The sequence below is a fragment of the Notechis scutatus genome, chromosome 2 (genome assembly GCF_049901735.1).
Source record: "Notechis scutatus isolate UNSWTSFEM ecotype Mainland chromosome 2, rNotScu1.2, whole genome shotgun sequence".
Classification (NCBI taxonomy): domain Eukaryota; kingdom Metazoa; phylum Chordata; class Lepidosauria; order Squamata; family Elapidae; genus Notechis; species Notechis scutatus.
The window spans coordinates 247,787,790-247,808,270 of NC_142010.1; the positions used below are offsets into that span (position 1 = coordinate 247,787,790).

Sequence of the window (20,481 nt, forward strand, 5' to 3'; positions counted from 1 at the left end):
GATTCCAGCCTGCAAGGGATTATGAGGTTGTTAAAAGATGATTGTGCTTTTATATTGCCTTCTATGTGATAATCAAAAATATGCAGAGCAGTAAAATTATTGTAACAGTAATTTGTTAAAATAGTATAAAGGTGTTTTTTAAGTGAGCAAAATGGAGTGATTCAAATACAGAACCATTATAAGCACAGTAATTATAAAAAGTTTACCTTTAAACTTTTCATTTAAATATTCTTGTATGTTTAATTAGGTTGCCAGGATACAGTTTCAAATACAAGAAGCCTTACACCATCAGTGTTCTCATCATTCTTCAGTGCAAGATGCGGTTTCCCAGTTGGATTCTGAGTTGATGGAAATTAGCAAGGTATCTGAACTTCACCATTCTAGGTTCCAACTCTAAATAACTTGTTCGTTGGAATATATATTTACATTTTAAATAATTTATTTTTCCTATTCATACTTTGAAAACTGCAGCTGGCTTACTGTCTGTCTTATTGGCTATTTCAGGTGAAGATATGATATTTAGTATTTTCATTACTTAATTAGTGTAACATAATGTTTTCCATTTCTTACAAGTGACCAAATTGTTGTTATTTTGCCTTTTTAAAACTTTAGCTCTATGGAGAATTTGCAGATCCATTCAAACTCTCTGAGTGTAAATTGGCCATTATACATTGTGCTGGACATTCAGATCCTATCTTAGTGCAAACTCTTTGGCAAGAAATAATTGAAAAAGGTAGGTCTTTTGCAAGTAGAATAAGTCTTTGTCAGATCATTTTCCATCTCGTCATTTATATTTCCACTTTTAACAATTGTTTCTGTCATTTGACAACAGTTTCTTCATTTTCCATTATTCTTACCTCTGTTTGAGATTTTTCTCTTCTACTTCTGTCAGTAATTACCATCTCCCAATTTCAAAGGTCCTTTGAAATGTCTTGATGCCATGCCTTTATCTGTCATCCTGCAAATTTCACTGTTTTTCCCCCTGCCTGGAGCTTTAGTCCCTTCTAGTGTTCATTCATAAATTTCTCAAGTTTGTTTTCAGCTGTCCACCTATATTGCATTTCTTTATAAACAACTCACATTTACATGAAAATGTTATTCGATTTACTCAATTTTTCAGGCTCTTAACAAAAGTTCTAATCAGTAAAGGAGAATATTTGTAGCTTGTGGTTGAAACAAAAGTCTTTGGTGCTCTCTAAGTTTGGTTCTTTTCTTGTAGACATTTCATTATCCAAACTAGGTAACAGAATCAGTGCACTGATGACATTACCTAGTTTCAACTGATTGGAGTAAAAATGGGCTACCCTTGTTTGGAGAAGCTCCATTGAATGGAGCTTGCCATCGGTCATTGCCATGGCATTATCACTATTCATTGGGAGACATCTAATTTGCCATTTTCCTCAACTGGACATCTGTTTATTGTATCTAATTGTATTGAGTTGAAGTTTGAAAGAACATATGTAATAGATTTTCCTTTTTTATTTCAGCACTGAGTGACAGTCTTGCAATGAGTGCTCCTGATAGGATGCAGGCTCTTAGTCTGAAGATGGTAACACTTGGGAAAATTTATGCTGGAACACCACGCTATTTCCCTTTAGGTATATAAGTCAATTTTATATATTGAATAATATAGACGTGTCAAGAAGGAAGCTGAAAGAAAATTTGAAAAAGTCCTACTGCTTGTTTTTGTTGAATCTATGCCAAATACTTATTTCAAAATCTTCAAATGGTAGAATCCAGAAATACTGTTTGTAGGTTTTGCTTGTCATTTAAAACCAATAAAGGCAGAGCAGAAATAGGAAAAGAAAATGATGGAAGCCACCTGACTCTGGCATTGTATCCAAGCAAACATTTTAAAGGCTTACATTTTACCTTTTGCCTTGTTAGTTGCTATTGTCTTGATGAAAAGCAAAATTGGGGAGGGTAATAAAAAACTAGTAAATTGTGGCCAACTCAGTAACTAAATATGTTTCAAGTTATCATAGGACCAATGAATATTGATGTGGTTGCTAAGAGGAGAAACTAAGATACCCTCTTGGATTCAGTAATCTTATACTGATAATATAAATGCATGTTAATGAGCCTTTTACGAGACTACTCTCTTTTGATTTTTCTTTTATTTTTCTAAAGACCTTTATTTTTATATTAGTCAAGATAGTAGTAACTAAGAGTGTCCTGTGAGTGAATTCTAAAGACTCTAGGTTTGGCCCTTTTAATCTAATGTGCTCAGATATGTCTATTTCTTTCTATACCTAAGACTTCTTGATCTCCCTGACGCTTTAGAAGCTATGTTAAAGAACCTCAGCTTCTTCCCCAACAGACTTAAATCCTAACCTGTCCTGTCACAGGCAGCAATGTCTCTGTTTTTTATATCAGGAGACTGGTCAGATGGAGTCAAGAATGTTCTCTGGTTCCATAGATGAAAAAAAAATGAAAAAAGAAAGAATAACATCGTTGCCATAACTCTATGCAAGAATTTGATGTTTTATTGCATTACATTTTTTTCTCAGATTTCTTGGTACAATATCTAGAACAGCAAGTGTGTTCTTTGAACTGGGATGTGGGATTTGTAACTTACACAATGCAAGAAATTGGTGTCCCACTACCACGGCTTCTTGAAGTGTATGATCAGCTCTTTAAAGCACGGGTATGAGAGTTCAAAATCTAGTTTTCAGTTTAATTATTTTATGATGTTCTCTATTATAACAATGCATGGGATGAGAATACTTACGTTTAGATGCAGTATTATGAGATGTTCAGTTAGAAAGGTTTTTGGTGATTATAGTTAAGATCATTAAGTTTCCAAACTGAATGTATTTTCTATCACATATCAAAATTAGAAATGTGTGTAAAGAAGAAAGATGTACTATATCTTTCTTCTTAGGTGGAAATGAGACCTTTGGGCTAAAAAGGGTTTGCCTGGTTTTCTTAGCTCTAGAACAAAATTGATAAATTGAATTTTTGGAACGGGAGAAATTTTAAAGGTCCACTGAGCGGAGTGGGGTTTAATATCTTTTGAACACTGCTAGTGCAGGAAAGAATACTGTTTATCTACTGCTATCATTGGCAGAGGAGGGCAATTTTTATGGGAACTGGCTTCTTGCTTAAAAAAAAAAAGCAATGAAAACAGAAAGCTTATGTTGAGCTCAGCCCCTAGTGATTCAACAGGCATGTCAAGTTGTTTTGTAGTATGTTTTAATAGTGGGCTTTATTGTATACTGCCCATAGCCACCTTGTCTAAGATGAGCATCTATTTAAAATTGACAAACAAACAAAATATCTGTAGATTTCTGAGCAGCAATGGCTGCTGTTCTTTGTCAGTTTAGTCTATGTCTTGGTAGCAATGGAGAATTAACAGTCTCTAAACTGTGAACACATGTACAAGCTGATGAGTCTTTATTTTTCCATATACACGTGTGTGTGTGTTAGTACATGTATATATTTCCATATTTTTGTCTTTATAGGATCCCTACTGGAGCAAAATGAAGAAACCATTACATCTTTTAGAGTGCATACATGTACTGCTGTCAGGATATGTGCAAGATCCTAACAAAGTAGCTACTTTTGAAAGGTATTTTAAAGTTTTTATACATTGGAAGGGAAGTTTTAATAATAGAGCACATGCTGAATGATCATGTTGACAATACATACAGGATTGTTTAAACATATCAAAATTAAATAAGGAAAAAAAAACTTCAGTCAAGCTTTTTAACAATATGTTGAGTATTTTCAGGCCTTTTTAATAACTTACATATTTTTAATCCATTTTTTATTCTTAAAACCACCTCTTCTAAAATAACACATTTTATAGAAAAGACATGTGGCAAGATGGCAAGAAGTATCTAGTCTTTCACCTTCCTATTCCAGAAAGGTTTTTTTTTTTTTAACCAACTGAATTTTCATACCTGAAACATTTATGTCATCAGCCCAAGAGTAGAGTGAGTTGGCAAAAAAAGGACAAATATCTATACAGGTAGTCCTTGACTTATGACCACAATTGGGGCCAGAATTTCTGCTGCTAAGCAAACTGGTAAGTGAAGTACACCCAATTTCATAACTTTTTTTTTTGCCATGGTTAAGTGAATCACAAGGTCATTAAGCAAATCCAGCTTCCCCCATTGACTTTTCTATTGGAAGCTGGCTGGGAAGGTTGCACATGGCAGTCATATGACCCTGGGATGCTGCAACTATACCAATTAAATAAATACATACCAGTTGCAAGTCCCTGGATTTTGAACATGTGACTCTGGGATGCTGCATTAGTCATAACTTCAAGGATCGGGATGTTCTGATGAGTCTGGTGGATCATTAGGGATTACTGCGCTTGCAATTATTTGTGCCATTATTTACTTGGAAAATCATCACAACCCAGGTGGTCAGAAAGGCCCAACAGAGACTCCATTTCCTTAGGGTCTTGCGAAAGAATAAAGTGGAACGACAACTGATGACCTCCTTTTACCGGTCAACAGTAGAAAGTGTCCTCACATATTGCATTACGGTGTGGTATGCTGGCTTGATAGCCGTGGATAGAAAGACATTACAGAGGGTGGTGAGCACATCACAAAACATTGTGGGCTGTTCCCTGATACCACTAGATGATATCGCTAGGGCTCGCTGTCTTAGAAGAGTGAGGAAAATGCTCAGGGACGACTCACATCCCGGTCAGCACTTCTTCACTCTCTTACCATTGGGTAGGAGATAGAGAAGCATAGCCAGCCACACCAAAAGGCTGAAGAACAGTTTCTATCCGTGGGCTGTCAGATTTCTGAATGGAAAATAACTTCATGTCAACATTGCATGATAGAGACTTGTGGGGCCGGCACATTGTGCAACAAGTCCACATAGTGTAATAAGATTGGAACTGGGTTAGGGACTTCTGTCTTCACTGTGAGTTGTGTTGGGGGGAGGGGGTGCACAAAGGGAAGCTCAGCCAATCTCATTTTACACATGCTGTACTCTGACAATAAAGGTAATAATACTTTTCAGGCAAGCCTCCTTAGAGCTGGGCCCTGCATTATGGAATTTCCCCACCTGAAATTTGTGATTGTAAATTTGTTGTCTCTGGAATGCCTCCCTCTTCACCCAGGCTTCCCAGAATGAATGTTGTGTTAATAGGTCTATTTTTATTTTCCTTCCATCTACCAACTTTTTAATGAATATAAGTTTCAAGACGTTTTAAGTCACTGTCTAGTAATCTAGTAAAAAAAGGAATAAGATCCATCTGTTTTCTTTCTCTTTAGACGGCGATTCACAAATATCTGCTTAGATGCTGTTAGCCGTTACCTTGTTGAACTCCAGTCTATAAGTCCGACACTAGCTGTACAGACCATTACAGGGAGCTTTAAATCTCTGCAAGCAAAATTAGAGCGGCTTCACTAAATCCAATGATGCATGTCTGCCTGGCCGGGAGAACTGGCTATTAATGTACTGGAACTTGAAAAGGCAAAATGAAGAGAATCAACTTCTACTGATCAGTTTTTTAGTGTATCTACTTAAGGAATGTCACATGGAACAGAATGTATAAATAACATTGTTTTGTTGTGTTCTTTTTTTTACTACTGCCAAATTTTTCTAACAGTGAAACTGTTTTATATGCTTTGGATTAAGATGCATTGTATAATTGTGTTCTGGAGATTAAACTTATTTGTAAAATGTTTTTTTTTTAAATCTACAATGTGCTTAACCATAAGACTTCCCTATTCCATAGAGTCCCAGCTGGTAGTTTAGGTAATGAAACTGATTAACTGCATTTCATTTTAAAATTTATTATGCCTCAGACAGAAATTCTATTTCTACAGTGTGTACCTACCTCTCTTACTTTTAAAAGAAATTACTATTTGCCTGTACTATGAGAGATTTTGATAGTGGTCATGTCAGCAGAAATACTGAGGAACAAACAAGCCATTCATAATTTTTAATCGAGCAACGTTTTTTTACCACTATATTGTTTATATGCCACCCATCTCACTGTCCAAAATGTTTTCTGGGCAGCTTACAATAGAATAAAACCAAACCAAACATAAAGATATTAAAATTAACAAGAATCAAATAAAAAATTACAAACCAAGATTAAAATGGTATGGAGGTGGAATCTTCTCTATTACACCTCCAGCCACCTCCACCATGGAGCCCCAAGTCAACCAGCAGAGCCAGGTTTTAAGGGGCTTCCAGAAGGATGGGGTCAGATCTCACCTCCAGTAGCAAGCTGTTCCAAACCCGAGGTCACAACAGAAAAGGTTCAAACAGGAACCTTGGAGGTCTTCCAGTACAACCCACCCACCTGGTCAAGCAGTAGACTCTATACCATTTCAAGCAGATGGTTTTCCATTCCAGTCTTAAAAACCTCCAGTGATGAAGCACCCACAACATCTGAAGTAAAGTTGTTCCAATTGGACTTCCCCTAGATCCCTCTAGCCAAAATTCCTTTATCAAAGGGGTCCTTTTGCCAAAACGATGGAACAATCCCATTGGGGCAAGATAGTTCCTCAGATAACCTGGTCCCATGTCATAAAAGGCTTTAAAGGGGATAACCAACACCTTGAATTGGGCCCAGAAATAAACCAGCAACTATTCTGACATTCAAAAAACAGGATTTTTTTAGAAGCAGCACAGAACTTTTTAGAAAGGATATTGTGCAATGGGACATAAATAACATTAATTTTTCAAAGAGGTTTTTACTTTCCTCAATATCAAGTTTAGCATCAAAAATAATGTTGGTATTTTACTAAGATCTTAGTGTAGGCACTTTTAATGTTAATCATCCAGGGGATTGAAGTACAGTTCCTATGCTGGCTGGTAAGTTACCCTGTTTCTCCAACAATACGGCCTCCCCCAATAGGAAGTCCCAGCATGTTTTATAGGCATGAAATGAAATTAAGCCCCTCCCCCAAATTAAGGCCTATATTAAAACATGCGAAAGGGGGAATGGTGGGGGCTTGCCGTTAGGAAGTACTTTTGTTGTACACATATGGTGCTGCCTGCGTTGACCCCGATGAAGTGCCCCACCAACGCCGAGGTCAACATTCAAGCTGTCGCCGCCCACCCGCCCGAAGATGCAAGGGGGAATTAAGTCACCCAAAAGGCGACCTAGCCATTTTTCACGGCTCAAAAAAATAAGACCCGGCCTTATTATATGAGAAACACGGTATTTGTGAAGGCTGTCTTAATGCAATAATAAAAAATAACTGGCCCTAAGTGTGCATTCCTATATTGGATCTTAAAAAACACACGTTCCTGTTCTGTTCTTGTTGGAGGTACCGTAAGAGGCTTCCAAGTTGATTATGATTAACCAGTGACATCATCATTGCTCAGGGGATGCCAAGGCAAGTTAAATCCATGAGTTAGCTACCGGTAGTATGGTACTTATACTGTGCCTTCGGTTCAATCAATGGCCAACCTGAGCCAACTGAAAAAGCTAAGATGGCTTACACTTGTTATTCAGTAGGGAACATTGAGTACTAAAATATCTTAGAAAAAGGGCAATAGCAAACCATTTCCATACTAAGTTACTATCCAGAAAACAATATGGATCTGTTCAGAAGACCAGCTTGATATAAGGTGCCTTTAATTTCTAAGTAAAATAATGAGGACTCAGTGGGATTTAGAGTTGTACGTGTTCATAACCAGTTTTCTGTATATGTGTAATAGTTATGTGGCAATGAGATGCTACCTAGGAAATGATAGAATGAGAGGACGCAGCCCCGATGACTTCATGGTCAGGGGCTAATTAAGCAGATGGCTAAAAGTGAGAGTTATACCTTCCAATTTGCAAGTTTCTGTCAACATAGCCTTACAATAAAGTAAAATTACTTCATCTAGTCATGTTTCCTACATTTACCTGGGAGTGCTGAGAATATGAATCATAGCAGGGAGGAGATACTATTTATTAGCCCCAAGTAAAATGGCATTTCTCAAAAAGTACTATACTGCTGCAACAGGGACTTCTTAAGCAGATGGATATTCTCTACTGTGTTTACTAAACCACTTCTCACCTTTCTTTTCACCTGATGAGATCATCACCCACAAAGCTTATGCTCTTTCCCCCAGTTTAGATGCCTTCCAGAGGGGTTGCCTAGAGATGTTGGGGCTGATGGCACAACCACTCTAGGAGCACCAGACTGGTTTCTGCTCTTAAATCTACTTTAATGCCCTCTTCCCTACCTATGGGACTGTAATCAAAGCCCATGTACCAGTTGAGGGATAGATATTAATGTAGCACAAAATGTCCATCACAGTGAAGAAAACAGCTCACAATCAAGTCTTAATTGTGCTCAGCTACCAAAAAATTCACGTGTACATCTCTGCAACCTTCCTTCCTCTTTTTCTTTTTCTTTCTTTCTCTCTCTCTCTTTCTTTCTCTCTTTTTCTTCCTTCCTTCCTTCCTTCCTTCCTACCTACCTACCTACAATAATATTGAAGGAACTTGCCATCTCTTTCCAGGATTTTTTTTATTTTATTTTTCAGGTGTAGCCTATACTGCTTGGCTTTCCTGGTGGTCTCCCATCCAAGCACTAACCACACCCTAGTCAGCCAGTACTCTGTGCTGTGACTGTTGGCCGTGATGAACTGCTGAAAGATTGTCTCCCCACGAGTCAAGTTGTGGCTTTGAAGGAACAAATTCGTTATAGTTCTCTTGGCAGTCATCTGGAAGCGGTTCACCTTTCCCTGGGACTCCCAACCCCCCGCCCGCAACTTCTCCGTCTATTCTTAAATCCGGGGGCTTCCTCTTGGTCTCCGGCTTAGCTTCTTGAGCTCAACCAACGGCTGCTGGCTACTTGGCTGGATTAAGTCGTTCAAAACGCCCCAAATTTTGAGCAGAAGTCGCAATCTCACGCTTCACTCCGGCAACGAAACCCCTCAACTCACCGCCAAGAAAAGACCAGAACCGAGCAGGAGGCGGAGAAGGCGAGGCGTCCGCGGCTTCAGAGGGGCGGAGCTTCCCTGTTTACCGTTGGAACGGGCGCGGGGGGCGCATGCGTGGTGCTCGCGCTCCTCCACCTCTTGGTTGGCAATTTGGGAGCCTGCTGAACCCTGAAAGGAAAACCGTTGGGCTGAGGCGGTGAGTAATGGGGCGTCTATCTCTCTCTCTCTCTCTCTCTTCCTTTCTCTCTTAGGCGGGATCTTGCGGCCGCGAGCGATTGCAGAGCCAAGAAAAAGCGGCAGCACGGAAAGCCAAGCCGCTCCCTGCACTAAGCGTGAGGGACGCGCCCCCGTTGCAAAGCAGCCCTTGATTGGCAATTAGGCATAAAAAGGAGAAGGCGGGGGAGGAGGGGATCTTGCGGTTCCCGCAGGATCCATCCATCCATCCATCCTGGAGCCCTCCAGATCTGCTGCACCACTTTTTCCTATTGGCTTGTCAACCTGGGGATCTATGTGGGAGTCATCCGTGGAGCAAGAGATTGGAGGAGAAGGGGGAGCCATTAAATAGATTTATATTTTTCACTGGAAGTCAGATGGCTTTGCACACCAGGAAACGGGAGAGAAGGTGGTGGGCGGGATTGTGCCTGGAAGCCTCATTAAGACTGGAGAAGTTCTCTCATGAATCCAGGGCAATTCCTTGTGATGCCATGGTGATGTGGGTTCTTTAAAAAAAGAAAAGAAAAGCAGCATTACAGAAGTGAGTTTATGACCATTTTTCACACTTACGACCTTTGTAGCATCCCCATCAAAATTCAGAGGCTTGGCTTGACTCATACTTGTGACTATTGCTGCAGCCCAAGGTCATGTGATCACCCTTTGCAACCTTCTGACAAGCAAAGTAAATGGGGAAGCCAGATTCACTTAACAACCGGGTTACTAATTTTTCACCTGCAGTGATTCACTTAACAACTGTGGCAAGGAAGGTCATAAAATGGGGCAAAACTCTCTTAACAAATGTCTCACTTAAAAACATAACTTTTGGGCTCAGTTGTGGTTGTAAGTCAAGGACTACCTGTATAGAAGTAGCATGTCATTATCTCCTGGGATACTTTACAACCCAGTTTAGTCTGTTGCTTGGATTTCCTGATGGTCTCATATCCAGTCAACCAGGAATTAACAGCTTTAAGACTTGTGGACTTCAACTCCCAGAATTTCTTCTCCAGTCATGTTAGCTCAGGAATTCTGGGAACTGAAGTCCACAAGTCTTAAACTTGTCAAGTTTGAAGACCCTTGCTGTATGGGTTTTTTAGATCATCCATCGTCAACTAGATGCTGCCACCTGCTGTACTCAGGTGTAAATATCTATGGAGATTCTCAGTCATCCAGGTCCTGGTTGTCCCAAAGGTGCTTTTTTTCAAGAAGCAACTGGACTTTCTTGTTTTTCTTTGAGGATGTTTTGCTTCTCATCCAAGAAGCTTTCTGAGCTCTGACTAGATTGTGGGGGGTGCAAATGGCCAGCTGTCTGCAAAGAATATAAATCCTTCCATTCCAGTTAATGGAATGCCCTTTCCTTCTGTTTTGTTTTTATCTTAATTTAAATTGTTTGTTTTAATGGTTTTTATATATTCTTCATTACTACCACGTACATCTCCCAGTATCATTTTATGTAAGATGGGTGACTATACAAATGAGAGGAAATAAGTTACGTTTATATATGCAGTAGGCTAGCAATGGTTTTGGATATCAAGAAGAATCCAATTTGAACAGAAAGACAGCTTCATCTGGCAAAGCATCCTGATTCTTACCAGCCAAAATGCTTTATGGAACCTTGTGGGCAAGAAACAATGGGATGTTTGCTTCATACAGGAGGTACAGTTTAACCAATATGCTTATGGATCTAGACTTTAAAATTATGTGAAATTTCTAGGTATATGTTAGCTCAAATGAAGTACTTCTCAATGGCTTCAGAAACTATCCAAATTCTTTGCATAGCATCACAAACAAAATGGGACTGCATGTACATGCCTGCAAAGTCAGCTGAGAAGAGCTTCTAAGGGAGTCATACAGAGATGCTGCTGATTTAACAATCTAAAGAATGGATCTGTATTAATATACATTGTGAAGTAACATGGGTGTCATGCTGCTCTAGAAACCTCCATGAACTTGACACATTTCCCTTTAAAACTTTCTAAATCCGTGACCATTGGCACATCTTTTGGCACTGAATTTCACAAGTTTATGTTCATATGTATACTGATAAATATACAAGTCTGAATAAATACCAAGTAATGAGAAAGATCTTAGGATTGCAATGGGCAGGCTGATGAAGAACAGGGTATAGCAACAATAGAAATTTTATGTTGGAGGTGACTGAAGAAGAACCAAGAGAGATACTACCAATATTGTATTTATGTATAAGCCTTTAGTGTGATCATACTTGGAATATCTTATATTGGAAAACCTGAAAAAAATGCAAAATATGGCAACAGGAATGACTGAGGGATTATTATGAAGTTTAGGGCTTTTAACTTGGAAAAATGGAAAGTAAGGCGAAATGAGTACAGGTTTATAGATGTATGCTTTAATGTAGATAGTGTTTTTTTCTTATCACTAACACTAGAATTTGGGATCATCCAGTGAAGTTGAAGGGAGACTTATATATCTTTATCTTGTATATAGTTTCATTGATATAATATACGATCTTGCCAGATTTTTGATCTGCCAGATTTTTGCACAAGAAGCTATCATCAATTCATCCTAACATCCTCATGAATCAGTGATCCTAGGCTATGCAGTTATTGAAAAGTCTGCTTGGCTTTGAAAAATCTTTGCGCAAGTACCCTTTAAAGCAGCAGACCCTGAGCAGCCACTGTGCTTTGATCCAGATGGCAAAACTCTTCTGTGCATACTCAAATGCTCATCACTTTCCAGGGAAGCAAAAGATGTAGTTGGATGACTCACAGTAGAGGGATTCAATTATGCAAGTTGAGGCAGTGCATTGAACCTGATTGCTGGTGTTCTGAATTGAAATGCTATCTTAAAGCCTATTTGACATGCCCTGGTATCTGGTATTGAATGTTATTTTGAAATAATTATAACATGAATACATGGAAATTATATCTCTGGTTTAATTATTTCAATACTTAAAGACTTTAAATTGTTTTGCAGAGATGCTGTTGAATTTTCATTAAGGAACCATTTAAAAGCTATTTAAAGTTTGATAAATATTATGGATTATTGTATGTTTTAATCATGAAAATCAAATTAGAGGTACTAGCCTCTACCTGTATCAAACAGAAGAAGCCATGGCCTCGAATCACCTGGCTAGGAGAGGTAATTATAATTTTTTTATATATTGTACATTAAAGGTACATTCCTCCAGAAATTAAATCTTACTGGCATAACTTCAAGTCATTATGAAAATCTAAGTAATATAGCAACAGCAATAATCAATCTATACACATTAGGAATTACAATAACAATTGTCTGAGCAGTTGAAAAATGCATCATTGAAGTTTAAAATATCTACTTTGCTTAGAAAAGAGCTGAAAATCCAAAAGTTTGGATTTTTCTTAACTTAAAGCATTCTTATCTAAACTTTTGTTTTATTAACTAAAGATAATGTTCTTGAATTTTTCATTTCAATCTCATATTTGTATTACCCTGACTACTATTATTGCAATTTATTTGATTTTTTTTAAAGTTATTTTATTCAAGATATTTTAATATACAATACTAATCATATATTCCTTTTACATATTATTCATACTCAAGATGCTTGAAAATCTTTTTTTTATTCGCTATGTTTTTAAAGTATTTTCTATTTTAAAATAAAAAATATATGTTCAAACTTGGATTTGTACTATGGTGTCTTATAACTGAATCAGTGATAATTAATGTATGATGGTCGAAATTGCTTTTTCAATTTCAATTTTTCAACTCAATTTGTTTTTATTTATTTTATTGAGTTTTTAATTTAAACTATATTGAATCTCTGATTTGGATACCTTATAAATCTAAATTATTACTACTGGTATTATCGTTATCAAAATTCCATATCAGATCTTTTTGCTCAGAAAACAATTGTCAGAAAAATCAGCAGAAAAGTCTTGTTTTCAAGGAACATTTTATCTTTGTGTAAGGATCAAGGAAAGAGTTTCTGAATCAAGTATTATGTTATTTAATGTTTTACTTTTATTTCTTATAATGCTAGCAAAATTCTTGAATTAATCCAGACATTCATTAGCAAGAAAAAAAATGTAAAAAGACTGACATTCTTTTAATAGGAAAAAGAGGCCGTTTTCCTATTGGATGACAAAAACATACAGGAAATTAACCTACTTTCTGGAAAAACAAAAAAGAAAATTCCCCAATTACAGACTTTTCTGAAGAATGTCATTGTATTATCAACTTCAAGAAATGGTAAAGTATTACACTATGAATTCTTTCTACCTAAGTGTATGAAGTTCTGTTTTTATATAATGCAAAGAAGTTTCTAATAATGAAAATTAGCAGTTCTTTAGTTGTTTCTGATGTAAATTGGTTAACCCTTTTTCTGGTCATAAATACACTCATGATGCAAAATTATTCATGTATTTGGAATATTAGATCCTTATGGTGGTCTCTCATGAATGAAGACACTGAGGCAGTCGTCTTGAAGCCAAATCGGGATGAGAGCCCAGGGCAAGCTCTGACACCCTCTTTTATTAGAAGCAATCTTTGTTAACGTTCGCAATTTTTGTTAGTGTGTTGTTACAAACTCATTACATCACACAAAATACCATATGAGAATACAAAGCTGTAAAGTTTAAGTTTGCTACAATTCTGGGTAAGAAGTGGCAACATTTCGACCTTGTCCTCGCCTCGTGTTACAAACAACTACCAGAAGGCCCGTTGTCCTTGCAGCAGAAACAGATAGCAATTCCCACATCTCCTCTGTTTTTCTTTTTTTAAAAGACAGGAGTGTTTTAGTTCCAACAGCAGCCTTTGTTAGGCGCGTAGGCAAGAGTGCTGTGTATGCTGATGTTATCCATGGCGTTCGTGACTTCTTCGACCATCACAAACATCTTGTCCTCGTCTGGGTCATCACAGGTTGGCTCTCCCATCTCTTCTTCGGATGGCAGTGGTTCATATGTGTTAGTTATTTGTTGATTCCAGAGAGCCATTACCTGTGCAGTGGCTTTTTCTCAGCCAAAAGGGATAAATTGTTAGAAATAGTGCATACAAAGATAGGTAATACACAAGGCATATAATACATCCTGCAGCAATCATACCAATAAGCGCTACAATAGCTTGCAAACCAGGTAATTTTGGGAACCAGGATCCAAACATGTCTCTAAAATCAGGACCATTCCATGTTTGTACAGGTACATGTGCAATCTTGATCATTCTATTAGTAATTTGTTGAATAACTTTTCCACTATCATCTATTTCAATACAACAATTACTAAGGTTAAATTTTCCACACACTTCCTTCTTTGGCAAGAAGATAATCTAACGTAAGCGATTTTGCATGATATATGTTCTAGACAATGCACTTTCTTTAGCTAATGTTTTCAAAGCAAGAGCAGTTTCATTGGTTATAATTTCTAATACAGCTTGCAACCTTATAATTCTATTGAGCATATATATGTGGGGGTATGGTACCCCTTGTTTCAGGTAAGTGAGTGTACAAGCAAATAGGATTACATTTGTCAGTGGTACATGAAGTAGAGCTTGATTTAACAGTGATATTAATATTTTGAGGGCCTCTTACTTGAGCAGAGTCAATAGGTGGGGTGTATCAGTAGTTGTAAACAGTGGTGGCCCCCACATTAGTCCCGGACACCTTTTGGAAGAGATATTTCTTTTCCTGTAGATAAGATCTTTGCCAGCTGTGTGAGCCGCAGGTGACTCCTGCAGCGTCGTTAGGACCTTGGCCTTTGCTGATGGCAAAACAAGCATCAAAACACACAAAATTGTTGGTAACCCCCGGTGACATTATGGGTAATGTACCCATTTTTTGCTTGACTGGTTGAGAACATTGAGGCAAGGTCAGAGCTGGATCCTCCTTTGTAGGCATAGACATACAGTGAGGCGGTGATGGGCCCCACAGCCTTTGGTTCGTAGCATTGGATACCTTGTTTGGTGTAGCATCGTGCATATTGAATGTTGTTATGCAGACAAGGGGAGACTGTCATGGAGTTGCATTCAGGCTTCAAAGTATGATAGATCAGGGTGGACTGGGTCTTTGTTCCGCTGCGAGTAGTTTTGATGCAGGCATCGCAGGAGGATGGGGTGGCTGTCATATCGGCAGGAGCGATGTGGAAACCCAGGAAACAAATGATGAATGCAGTGGGCAGCTTCATGATGTTGATGTAGGCAAGGCTGGTTTGGGTAGAAAAGGCCTTACGTGTCGTCCAGGCACCCAGATGGTGTTGTTGTTGTAGGAAACAGCAGCGTGCCCTCGTCCCCAGGTTATAAGTTCAGCAGGACCTTTCCACTGAGGATCTGGCATGATGCTGATGAAAATATACCGTTGGTCTGGGTTCAAGATGAGGCGAGGAAGCGAAATGACATGATGCTGCTGTGCATGGGGGATTCGGACTCATTGAGGAAGTTAAGAGTAAACAAGCAAACATTCAATGCATTCTGGAGTCCTGGCAACCCTGTGACATTTTTAAATTTGAATTTTTCCAAATTATTTTTAAGGGTTTGATGAGCTCGTTCAACAATGGCTTGTCCCTGGGAATTGAATGGAATGAGTAATTTGGCATTGGGAGCAAAATTGTGCAAAAGCAGTACTGGTGTATGCAGGGCCGTTGTCTGTTTTTATCTCCTTGGGTTTTCCCATGGAGGCGAATGTTTTAATGCAATGGTTGATAACATGTTTTGTGGCTTCACCCCTTTGAGATGTGGCCATGATAAATCCTGAATGAGTGTCTACGGTGACATGAAGATATTTCCATGGATTAAAGGGTGGATATTGAGTAACATCCATTTGCCAAAGTTCTAAGGCGTTTATGCCTCGAGGGTTTACCCCATGGGTAAAGAAACACCTTGGCGAGAGCAAGCGGGGCATTGCTGGATTATTGCTGCTGCTTCACTCTGAATTATTTTTAAACTGTCTGGCCAAGGCTTTTTTATTTTGATGAAAATAACTATGACTGTCCCAGGGTGTTTGTTGTGAAAGAATCATGCAAGAGATGGCGCTGTCTGCGGTTGCAGCTGCGGCTGCCGCATCAGCCATATCATTGCCTTCCTGGAGAATTTCTGGGAAGGGTTGGTGGCTGCGAATGTGTGCTACAAGAGCGGGTGCTGGTGCTGTGCAACAAGGTGTTGCAATGTAACAAAAAAGAGAGAAGATTTTTAGAGACAGAGACTGAAGTGAAGGATAGGCAGTAGTTGAAAACATTTTATGCGTATGGAGTTAGTACTTGATGAAATCAATCTGTGTTCTCTGGAAAGGCCAGCCCATCAGGGGTCGCCCTCACATTTCTTTTTCCTTGCTACTTTCTTGTTTACTTTCAAACATACTTTGCATTCACAGAAACCACCTTCACCCCTTCTCAGTTTCCCAACTCATCTTTCTCCTTTTCCTCAGGTTTCCAATCCTAACAACTCACATTTCTGCGCAGACCATGAAGGAAGGGAGGGAGCCCTTTTATGACCTCCCCTGCTCCTATCATGACTGCAAATCCTGATTTCCTCTTTCCTTCCTCAACCCTGCTTGATCCATCCACAAACCATCTCTCTCCTTCCTTCAAAGGAGTTTCTTCCAGATACTCCCTCACCTTTGTCATCAGATCTACTTGCAACAAACAATCATGGTCCTCAGTTCCCACGATTCTGCAAGCCTTTAGATAGTCCGAGAGGGAAGCCCCCTCGGGCAGATAGAAGGCTACAGAATCCTCTTGCAATCCTCATTTGCATTTTCAACAACCAGTTTTAACAGACTAAGAGATTTTTAGGAGTGTTGAGGAAGATGTATCCATTCTAAGATAAGGAGGTTGCTAGTGTGCTGAGACTTTTGGGTTAATACAGCAGTAGGTAAGGAGGGGGTGTATTGAGCAAGATTAAGGAAATAGGAGCATTGTTGTGACATCGGTTGACCCACCTTTTCTGCATAATGTGCTATATGTCCTGGGTGATTTTTAATTGTTGATCTGTAATGGTAATTTTATCCCCTGGAGTGGTTCCTCCCTTTAACACATCAAACAGGGGGTTGAGCATGTGTGTAGTGATGCCAAAATAGGGACGGGTCCAATTAATAGCCCCTAAATATTGTTGTAATTGTACGAGGATGTCTACACAATGGCATCACGTGTGGATGGACTGAAACTTGTATATCAAAATTTAAAAAAAGAAAAGCAAGAAGGGAAAGGTGTCCTAGGCACTCTTTTCCAATATTTTACAAGGAGAAGAAGAAGCAAGGAAGAAAGGAAGAGATGAGAGGCCTTAAGCAAAAGTTCTCCAGAGACAATAGACAAATTCCACTGAAAAAGGGATTCCAGAAAGGCACACAAGACCGCACTTCTACACCTGCATCCAGAAATAACCATAGAAAACTGGAAACAACATGCAATTCAAAATGTGACAAAACACTCAGTATAATCTAGTGAAACCTTTGCCAAGAAAAGGAGTACTGTAATGAAACAATGATTTAAGACATGGGATGTGGGGGGGAAAAACAATCCCGGAAAGCATAAGTGTTTCCACAAAGGCATGATATCTAACCGAAAGGGGTAAAATGTTCAAGACATAAATGATTGTCAACATCAATGATTAGACTATGTTATCCCAGCGAAACCTTTTGTGAAATGAGAGATCTGAAGTAGGAGAAGGTGGAACACTGCAATGAAATAATGATCTATAATATGTGATGTGGTTTAACTGAAAAGCAATGTACCAAATGTTCAAGACACAAATGAACATCAACACTAATGAATAACAATACTGCACAATTTCAGAATGCACCAGATAGAATCCCAGTGCAAATTATGTGTTCTATATTAAGTATTACAAATATAGGGGAAAGAGTTAAAGGCATCACACTCCATTCAGTGCACAGGAGAAGTTTTTCTTCAAAGAAGAAAGACAAATGGATCGAATTGAGAGGAGATTAACAAAATAAAACCGAGAAAATTCAAAAGAGAGGAGAAGCTATGTAGAAAATTGAAAATGCCAATAAGATGCCAATGGTATGCAAAATGCCAATGGTATGCAAAATGCCAATGGTATGCAAAATGCCAATGGTATGCAAAATGAACATGAATCTGAATCTGTGTCTGTACCAAGAGTTTTGACCTGGGACTAAGCAACTTTCAGAAAAGAGATTTTTATGCTTTTATGTTTTGTGTTTCTGTGTATCCATGTTCTGCATGTCTTTAAAAATTAACAAAGTTTGTTAAAAAAAAGAGAGAGAGAGAGGCTGAGAGTTTTGAGGAAGGATAGAGCAGATCGGGAACCACAGAGATTCCTTTGAGAAGGGCATGAGGGTGAGATTGTAAGAGCAGTTTTATCGGAGAAGAAGGAGGCAGAAGGAGGAAGCTGTGTGCTGACAGAGATGGGGAAAGGATATGAACGCATCTTCTGCCATTGATAATTCATACACAGTGGATGGTATATGGGCAGCCTTGGGAGAGGGGCTAGCTGCCGGCCCCTCTACTGTCAAGCATCTCTGCTGGCGGAGGGCTTTGCTGCCCCCCGCCGGGCTCGACATTGTGATTTAAAATGACCAGGCTTCCCACAATTGTAACAATTACCAGATGGTTTATTACCTCTGGTGATAGCTGCAGCCATCATTTTGGAAGTGTCTAAAGAGGCTTTACTGAGGGGTTTTTCAAGAGAGCCCCCTCTTTTAAAAAGGAAAAAATTCGTTTGGTTGATTCTCTTAACTCCTCAATGTGCAATTTCTGGTTCCGAGAGAATCCTCCACCCATACTCACGAGGATCCACGGCGATCGCCTGCGATCGAATCAGGATGAGGTATACCAAGGCTATGCCAGCCGATGAGTATGGATGGTCCAAAGACGTACCACCTCGCAGATGATCACGTCGGGGTCACCAGTTATGGTGGTCTCTCATGAATGAAGACACTGAGGCAGTCGTCTTGAAGCCAAATCGGGATGAGAGCCCAGGGCAAGCTCTGACACCCTCTTTTATTAGAAGCAATCTTTGTTAACGTTCGCAATTTTTGTTAGTGTGTTGTTACAAACTCATTACATCACACAAAATACCATATGAGAATACAAAGCTGTAAAGTTTAAGTTTGCTACAATTCTGGGTAAGAAGTGGCAACATTTCGACCTTGTCCTCGCCTCGTGTTACAAACAACTACCAGAAGGCCCGTTGTCCTTGCAGCGCGAGGAAACAGATAGCAATTCCCACAATCCTAATTGAATATATCAGTATTTGCCGGCGTATAAGACGACCCGGCGTATAAGCGCACCCCCACCACCACCAGAAACGCCCTCCAGAAATCCCGGGGCTGCAGCGGCAGGGCGGAGTGCCAGGGGCCGTGGGAAGAGCAGGAAGGCTGCAGCCTCGGGCGGAGCGAGGCGAGCGGGATGAAGCGGAAGCGGCGCAGGGGATCCGGGAAGCCAGAGGCGCCTTCGCTGCGTCCAACAAGCATCCGAAAGCCGGCAGTGGATATACCGGCGTATAAGACGACCCCCACTTGGAGGCATGTTTTTGGGGCAAAAAGTCGTCTTATACGCCGGCAAATACGGTACATTTAACTGGGAAGGAAAGAGTGAACTCACTGAAGAGTTAAGCTCATAGTGTAAATATATAAGTATATGTGCATCACACTCTAAAATGATGCACTTTAATCTTTTCACATAGGAGCTTGGTTGGCAGGAATGCTTAAAACAGGAGAGCTCTTTCTTTGGAACAAGGACCAAGACATTATAAAGACTGTTCCAGCCATAGAGGAATCTAAAAAAGTGTCTATGGCAGTGCAAGGTATGATTATTCAATTAATATAATCGTTAAAAAAATCTTTTTTTTGCTTTCATCTTTAAAAAATACTCAGCATTTTTAAAAGAAATATATTAAGAACTGTACTTTAAAATGGTCATTTTTCTTATAGTATTTTTCATAAATATCAAGGGTACTATCTAATTGTCATGATGACTCATTAATATCTAAAATGTATACTTATTGAGGCTATTATTACTAAGTGTGTTGCTTATTTATGCAGTAAAAGCATCAATGATAAAACAAGTATTCTAGTTTAAATTCTTTATTCTACTACCTGATTTCATATAAGAAACTATACTTGTTTGTGATAGCATGTGTTTCGTTGTCATAAATTAACTATATATTTTGAGTAGCTTTAGAAGAACTGAATAATTCTAACTCAACACTATTTTCTAGAACATTCCTTGAGGTTATGCCTACGTGTTTCTGGCAAAGGAAATAAAATACTTCTTGCTACTCCAGATGTCTGTGTCTTATTGTGGGAAAGTATAGAATCAAAAGCAACACCTTCTCAAATTTCTGCAATGGGGCAGTGGTCCCAAATTATTCCTGAAGCTTCAGTTGTGTTACCTGCCATCAAAGAGAAAGAAACTGTAATTGGTGCTGATTTTATTGAAAATGAGGTAAAATATAAACTGCATCTCATCTTATTCATTGATA

At 38.9% G+C, this 20,481-nt stretch overlaps 2 protein-coding genes across 3 annotated transcripts in view; both read left to right on the top strand.

Annotated features, from left to right (window-relative positions):
* NUP155 (nucleoporin 155) overlaps positions 1 to 5,656 on the top strand; it is a 30,509-nt gene extending 24,853 nt beyond the window's left edge. For both annotated transcript variants that reach the window (XM_087958506.1, XM_087958507.1), the window contains exons 30-35: positions 248 to 361; positions 613 to 733; positions 1,488 to 1,598; positions 2,511 to 2,647; positions 3,465 to 3,571; positions 5,241 to 5,656. In XM_087958506.1, coding sequence (XP_087814632.1) covers positions 248 to 361; positions 613 to 733; positions 1,488 to 1,598; positions 2,511 to 2,647; positions 3,465 to 3,571; positions 5,241 to 5,379 — 729 coding nt within the window. In that variant the 3' untranslated portion in view covers positions 5,380 to 5,656. The remainder of the gene's footprint in view (positions 1 to 247; positions 362 to 612; positions 734 to 1,487; positions 1,599 to 2,510; positions 2,648 to 3,464; positions 3,572 to 5,240) is intronic.
* A 3,330-nt stretch (positions 5,657 to 8,986) lies between these two features.
* CPLANE1 (ciliogenesis and planar polarity effector complex subunit 1) overlaps positions 8,987 to 20,481 on the top strand; it is a 71,931-nt gene continuing 60,436 nt past the window's right edge. Inside the window, exons 1-6 of the mRNA XM_087958508.1 lie at positions 8,987 to 9,058; positions 10,580 to 10,728; positions 12,028 to 12,192; positions 13,146 to 13,281; positions 19,684 to 19,803; positions 20,218 to 20,444. Of these exons, the coding sequence (XP_087814634.1) occupies positions 12,112 to 12,192; positions 13,146 to 13,281; positions 19,684 to 19,803; positions 20,218 to 20,444 (564 nt within the window). The 5' untranslated portion in view covers positions 8,987 to 9,058; positions 10,580 to 10,728; positions 12,028 to 12,111. The remainder of the gene's footprint in view (positions 9,059 to 10,579; positions 10,729 to 12,027; positions 12,193 to 13,145; positions 13,282 to 19,683; positions 19,804 to 20,217; positions 20,445 to 20,481) is intronic.